Below are 7,762 nucleotides of genomic sequence, written 5' to 3'. Positions count from 1 at the left end.
GCCATCCACAATAGGAATAACCCATCAATAGCCAAGCCATAGCCTAGCCACAAACTCCTACTGCCACATCATCAACACTAAAAATCCTCCTGCCACATCATAAATAGCCCGGCCATAGCCTAGCGACATCATAAATAGCCCAGCCACATCAATAGCCACATCACTCAAAATTATATAAAACAAATAATTAACAATCACACAAAATACGCAATTTAATTTACGAGACATATACGAGAAAATTCAATAATATTATTAAAATTTAAAAAGTACATTAATAAAAAAAATTACATAATTAATAAAAAAAAACTACTGCCGTGCAGTCCTCCGCGCCCATAACTCTTCAATTAAATCCTTTTGGAGTCGAATATGAGCCTCCGTTTGGCGCATGTCGGCATGTGCTTGGAGGCGGCCGTCTTCATCGTGAGGTACCCCACTCCGTAAGTTGGGGGCAGCCACGCCGTGGCTTGGACCGGCTTCATTATCATCGTTGGCTCAATAGTCAGTTGTACACCTTCATCTTCGACAATCATGTTGTGCATGATAATACAGGCGTATATTATATCAGCAATGCATTCGACATGCCACAAACGCGTTGGCCCCTTAACTGCCGCCCATCGAGACTGGAGCACACCAAATGCGCGCTCCACGTCCTTGCGCACCGACTCCTGCCATGCCGCAAAGTAGGCCTTCCTCTCATCTGATGCGCATCGGATCGTCTTCACAAAGACGGGCCACCTAGGGTATATCCCATCCGCCAAGTAGTAACCCATATCATGTCGGTTGCCGTTGGCGACAAAACTGATGGCCGGACCGACACCCTGACACTGCTCGTTGAAAAGTGGCGACGAGTTGAGGACGTTGAGGTCGTTGTTCGAACCGTCTATCCCAAAATACGCATGTCAAATCCACAGCCGGTAATCAGCTACGGCCTCGAGGATCATCGTGAGATTCTTTCCCTTGTAGCCGGTCGTGTAGAACCCCTTCCAGGAAGCGGGACAGTTCTTCCACTCCCAATGCATACAATCTATGTTGCCTAATATCCCCGGGAACCCATGTTGTTCCCTGTGCATCCGCAAAAGATCCCGGCAGTCTTCGGGGGTAGGGCTTCGAAGGTACTGATCACTGAATATTTCAATCACGCCCTGACAGAAATACTTCATACATTCCAGGGCAGTCGTCTCAACGATGTGGAGGTACTCGTCTCACATGTCTGCCGCGCCTCCGTAGGCCAACTGCCGGATTGCCGCAGTGCACTTTTGAATAGGTGTGTGGCCGGGTCTGCCAGACGCATCGTGCCTGAAGCGGAAATACAGATATCGTTGCTCCAAAGCATTAACAATACGCATAAACAGGGACCTGATCATCCTAAAACAGCGCCTGAAAAGGTTGGCGTTGAACCGCGGCTCCTGTGCGAAGTAGTCTTCGTACAGGCGTTGATGTGCAGCTACGTGATCACGATCAATCACCGCTCGGCGGTGTACCACTGGGCGAGGTCGAGGTACCGTCGGCTGCAGGGCCCTCTGCATCCATTGATCAATCTCACGGTTCGTATAGGCCTCTAGCGCTTCATTCATTATACACTCGTACTCCTCAGCATCCCCACCAAGTGGTGTTGATCTTGTACAGAAATTAAGATAGAGAGAGTACTCGTTAAAACAAGTGGTGCGAATGAAAATGACGTATCTGACGCGTATATATAGTGTTTCAAAAAAAAATCGCGCTAGGCGGTGTGCTAGGCGATCCGGATGCTACAATAGTGCCGAGCGGATCGCCCAGCGCACGGCCTAGCGCCACGGAACCGCCGAGCGCTAGGCGGTTTTTAATTCCGAAAATGGCTGGGCAGTTGCAATAGATCGCCTAGCGCACCGCCTAGGGCCGGCGCTCGACTAAGCGGTGCGCTAGGCGCTATTGTGGATGGCGTAAGTGCGAAGAAAGATGCCACGAGCTTTTGTCACTTTTTATGTGGAAATCAATTTCAGAGATAATAAAATATTATTGTTTCATGTATATATATAATAGTAACCATTAATTGATTATTACCGTATAAAACGCTGCGTATTTTCTTCATTTCTTGGCATGCATGAAGAACATTTATTTAAATATTCCTATATCTGTAACGTACATTCATAACTTTTTATTCTAATATTCTCAATTTTATTCATCTTAAAAAGCTTAAATAGTAAGAATGTTCAAAGATTTCTTTACATTCGTTATTTTATTAATTTGAACAAGCCAATGAAACCGTACTCGGTTAAAGAAAGATGCCATGAGCTTTGTCATTTCTTTACCTCTATTTACCAAATAGTTTATAAGAACAATTGTAAAACATCGTGCCATCATTGCTATGCCCCAATACTTATCATGGGTTATAAATTGCACAAATCTTGTCTACTAATTGTGCACAAGGTGCCATCATCACAAGGAATTGTGACACCTAGCAAATAAAGCCACAATATTAGATACCCAAGTACGAGGTGAAAAAGATGGCCACACCTTCCGATATAAAAGTAAGAGTGAACTACAAAAATGTCTCTGAATTATAAATTTATCTCGTCTATAGTCCTTAAACTTTAAAAATATCTCCAGTAGTCTCTAGACTAAAAATTTATTTCGAAATTGATCATTTTGACTTTTTTAACCCGAAAATGCCCTTCTGGGCAATTTTGTCTTTTCACACTTTTAACTTTTTTAATTTGATATTATTTCAATGATATACTAAATTTGATATTATTTCGAAATTATCTTTTCTTTCCTTTGATATCCTTCATTTTATTTTATTTTTTAAATATCAAATTCAATTTTATAAAATTAAATTTAAAATTTAGATTTTTAAATAGCAATAAATTATTTTTAATTAAAATTATTAATTAATTTATTTTATTATAAAAGAGTTTTGTGTGAGCTGGCTACATAATTTTATTTCTATATATATATAGCTGTGAGTCAAGAAAGAATATAATTTTAATTAAAATAATTTATTGATATTTAAAAATCAAATTATAAATTTAATTTTATAAAATTTAATCTAATATTTAAGAAAATAAAATAAAATGAAAGACGGATAATTTTAAAATAATATCAGATTTAGTACATCATTTAAATAATATCAGATTGAAAAGGTTAAAAGTGTGCAAAGACAAAATTGCCCAACGGCCCAAAAGGGCATTTTCGAATAAAAAAAGTCAAAAGGACCAATTTTGAAATAAACCATAAGTTCATGGACTATTGGAAATATTTTTAAAGTCCAGGGACTATGCGCGAAATAAACCCATAGTCCAGGGACCATTTTTGTAGTTCAGTCTAAAAATAAAGACTTTAGAATAAATTGTTAAAATGACAACACAAAAATTAGGAACTACTACTACAAAAGAAGATGCTAAGAGATTAGCTTAACCAAATTAAGATGCAGAAACACTTGTTTTACAGGAAGTATCTCTAATAAAATTGAAAGGAGAAGCATCATTAATTATAAACAAAAAAGATGCCTAGCAAAGATGGTTACACTTTTACATCCTAGACCTGAAAAAATAAAAGATTAAGGACCTGACTCGCTTAAACAAAAATGATGAAATGGATGCTCTTTTGCTGCCAATTCACCCCCAAAACTATACTTCTAAAAGAAAAAATAAAGTTAGCCATAATCACAGTTTACCAGTTTTCTAGCAAACTTCTTCTGTCGCGCTGCAAGTCAGGACATCCATTGGAGGAACGAGGATGCCGACTGCTCCTCGGCCTGAGTGAAGTGAAACTCTATCTGCAGCCGGTGATGGAGAGGTGTCGACAAGGACAAACCTTTCCTCATATCTGCCTGCAGTTCCCTGATCGGGATCGCTGCCAAGAAACTCTTTATGTATTCTTTGCACGACTCTTTACCTTGACAGACGACCTCTTCTTCCTGTCCTTGCTTGTCCCTCACTACTGCTTCCGTGTCTACTGTCACTAGGGTACCTTCTTCAGAGTTGATTGGTTGTGCATTCACATCAGGTTTTTCTTCTGATGATTGAATGGTACTTGGCAGTTTACAGATGGTAGTGTTCGAGTCGAATTTCAGTATGTACGCCTGGTTGCACCCCTCATGCAGCCGCTCCCCTAATGTGTCAATTATGTAGTAAGCATCGCTGTCAACCTTGAGGATGAAGAAGTGATCATTCCAGCTGACAATGAAAATAGGGGAGTCTCCATTGCTCTCCGAAGAGGCAGTGATTTCATCCCAAATACTATCAAATGACATAGCACCGTGCAGAAAATCGAAATTCCCCTCCTCGGGATGGAAGAACCCAATGAATGACTTCTCGTGAACTAAACAAAGACGACGGATTTGAGCTTCGATGACCGTCTCCAGATCAAAGTGCTTATCAGGGAACCGCTCCCTATAAGTTTCCTTCTCACAGAGGTTTCTCCATTCCAACGAGCCATCTCTGATTAAAGAGTCAAACTGTGACTTGATGGGCATGAGGTTGTTACTGTTGTGCAACCAATCAGCAATAACAGCAACTAGTGCTGTGCACGCGCTTTCTCCGGCAGCCCTTTCGCTTCTTTGATCTATCGAAGCAAAGAACACCTCGGTTTGGATCTTCAAATGACCATCCCGGCTTGTTATTTCTTTTTGCTCCCATGTGCCAACAGCGAAACTGTCATCACCAAACTCAGAAACTGATGTCTGATTTGTAGTTGACTCTTTATCAGTTCTATACCACTGCAAAAAATGGATAAGCTTGTCACTTCTGCTGAAAATTTTGTATTTTTCTGCACAAGAGTGTCAGAGACAGATTGTGTCTTTTAAATCCAACTATGATTGGTGTTGCAGTAATAAGGTGCTGTATGACAAGTTTTTAATTCGAAAGCCGCATATTATCATGTCATCACAAGATATTCAACAACTAATCAGAATTGCAAATTATCAAAATAGGAAGAACACAGAAAAGATCCTATAATCATTTTTTGTTATACATAATAAAGTGAAGAACTTATAGCTTTTGTTAAGATGAAAAGGAAAGTAAAAGATTTCTTACCCCTAAGGAGGTGCCTTCGTCAGAACTGAGCTGCCTGCGATCGAAGTCTATATCATCACCACCATCTTCCGCATAAGACTTCTTAAGTAACGGCTCTCCTTTAGCTTTAGGAGATCTGAAACTAAGTTTCCTCTTTCTCCATGACAAAATACTACGTTTAGAGTTCTGAAAGGACATCTGCTCAGGGTTATTTGATGCAAGATCATCTACACGAGAGCAGCCAACATCTGATTTACGTCTGTTGCTGTAGTAAACCCAACCCTCACCCTCATTATTGATTCTAGCACTTGAATAAAACGAAGAACCTGCATAATTGGCAACAGCCAATGTACCATAGCTAAATGATTTCCTAACAGAAGTATCCTCCTTTGCTTCATTAGATTCTCCTTCCACATATTCATCAAGTGAATCTGAATCGAAAGAGTAAGCATATTCACCCTCCTCACTCTTTGCAGAGCTCATTTCCTCACTGCCCCCCTCCTCTCGGCAGGCCTTCTTAGCCCTATGAGTTGAAACGTAGTCTGTGAATATTTTTACCTTCCTCAGACCAGCTTTAAGAGCAGAAACCTCGTCTTTTTCCGTAGCACAAGTTTCTCCGGATGGTGAAGGAGACGGAAGAGACTTTACGGGGCTTTGCACCACAGCGGCTGCTTCTTGTGCGTCTAAAAGCTCCAGCAAGCTGAAAGATAACTGCAAGACAGGTAAAAGTTTTATCATCACTAATCTGTGAACCGAAAAATTAATCAAGAGAAGATATGCACATCTTTATGGTCATAATATAATTAGTACAGTAACTTACACAGAGTATTGGATGACTCTCAACCAGAATGCCGGAAACAGTTAAAGGAAGCTTCACTTCAACATTCTCCTCAGTCTTGGAAGCATATTCAGCAAGGTTCAAGGATGCTGAACCCACAATTGATATTTTATTTTTCATTCCTTGACTCAGGCCCTGATACACAACAAAAGTCATAAATTATGCTTCTCTATAACAATGAGCATAGCCAAAAATATCCAAGGATTCCTAGAAAATTGTAAAACTTAAACTTTGACCAACAATGAAAATTACGACTAATTGTCAAAAAGGGCAAATTGAAATTGAAAACTCTATTCTTTGATGTTGGTATGTAGTCTATATTTAGTAAAAATTCATTGATCCAAATAGCATTTCATCTTAAATGACTTGAAAGATTCAGGCTAACCGATTTTAACCATCAGAGTACATGATAAGACTTTAAACAGAAAACAGCCCACTTGAATACAACCAAAAGAGGCAACAATTCATAACCACTTAGAAAAACGCCACAGAAAATTGAGTTAACGAAGATCCCACTAAAAGAGGTAAAAGTTCATAATCACTTAGAAAAACACCAAAGAAAATTGAGTTAATAATGCCAGAACCAGAATTTGTAGTCTAAAATTCTAAATAAATCCATCCAGTCCAACAGTAGGAAATCCAATATCTCAACCAATTATGATCCACAGTTAAAGTTACTTGTGCCAAGCCCCTTACACCACACATACATAAGTCTGTTTGACTTGCAAAAATATCATCTAAGTTTTCAATACCTTCCAACTAGACTTGCAAAAACTGAACCAGTCAAGGTAAACTAACAAATCCCTACAATAATAAAATTTTAGATAACCTAAAAAATCATATATTGTCAAATCAGTACCCAATCCCTCTCTCTACCTAATTTATCACAAATTGTAATCATAAGGGCAAGTCACTAAACCAAATTATCTTCAAAAGAAAAGTCTTAGAAATTCAAGAAGACAAAATCGGAAACCTAAAAATCTTGAATTGAAGAACAAAATGGGGGGGGAAGAACAAGAATCAACTCACGTGCAAAACATTGAAACTGATTTCCCAAGGATTAAACACATCCTCCTTATTCCCAGAGAGGGTGCAAACGGTGTGGAACTCTTCTTCCCACTCCACCAAAACGGCGCCGTTGGGGCCATCAACCCTCTTCACCATCTCCTCCCTAGTACAGTTCCTCCTCACACTCCTCCTGAAGGAGCCCAGCGAAAACTTGTGCCCCTTCCACCTGATCTCAACCGCGAGCCCACCATTATTATCCTCATGCGCCAAATCCCCGCACTCGAGGCTCTTCACGCTCAGCCTCACTCGGAATTTCCTCGAAATAAGAGGCGGCCATGGCCTCCAGCTCATTAACTTCACCACCATCGCTCAAAAAAAAAGGGATTGGGTCAATATTGGGAGAATCAATCGAAGGAAAGGCTAGTACTTTATGGATTAAGGGAAGGATTCAAGTTAATGTAGATGGGTTGTTTTGTTTCAGACGGCAATTGCAAATGCAGATGAACAAAATAAAGCCTTGTTTATTCCAATTTGATGATTTCTCTCTAAAAGGGTTTAAAAGTGTCTGAGAGAGAGGAAAGGAATATGCCGTTATTTCGCTGGCTTTCAAAGATAGAGAGAGAATATGAAGTTCGTGTGGGACTCTATGAGTATCAACCGTGTTTTGGAGAGAGAGAGAGACGGCGTGAAAATCTGGAAGTTGACTTTGTTGAAAAATCGGGTCAACGAAAATCTTGATTCGTTGGTTTGTTGAGATAGTTTGGGTAAATCCAGCCTCGATTTTAGGGCTACATCTCTCCAAATCTATCATTTAATTATGTAATTTGTGAACTAAACAATCTGATTATGTATATCTTGTGCATTTATTCAATTTTTGGTTAAAATAATATATTAATTAAATATCTGGTGTATATGATATGTTTAG

The 7,762-nt window shown here is 39.4% G+C and overlaps 1 protein-coding gene across 1 annotated transcript; it reads right to left on the bottom strand.

Moving 5' to 3' along the window:
* Positions 1–3,384: 3,384 nt before the first annotated feature.
* Positions 3,385–7,609, bottom strand: LOC121763084. The gene is made up of 4 exons (XM_042159146.1): positions 6,859–7,609; positions 5,812–5,964; positions 5,013–5,702; positions 3,385–4,696 (listed from the first exon to the last, which is right to left on the bottom strand). The coding sequence occupies exons 1-4, from the start codon at positions 7,201–7,203 to the stop codon at positions 3,689–3,691; spliced, it is 2,196 nt and encodes a 731-aa protein (XP_042015080.1). The 5' UTR covers positions 7,204–7,609; the 3' UTR covers positions 3,385–3,688.
* Positions 7,610–7,762: the final 153 nt, after the last annotated feature.

The sequence above is a fragment of the Salvia splendens genome, chromosome 13 (genome assembly GCF_004379255.2).
Source record: "Salvia splendens isolate huo1 chromosome 13, SspV2, whole genome shotgun sequence".
In the NCBI taxonomy this organism is placed as follows: Eukaryota; Viridiplantae; Streptophyta; class Magnoliopsida; order Lamiales; family Lamiaceae; genus Salvia; species Salvia splendens.
This window is presented reverse-complemented; position numbering and strand designations above follow the sequence as displayed.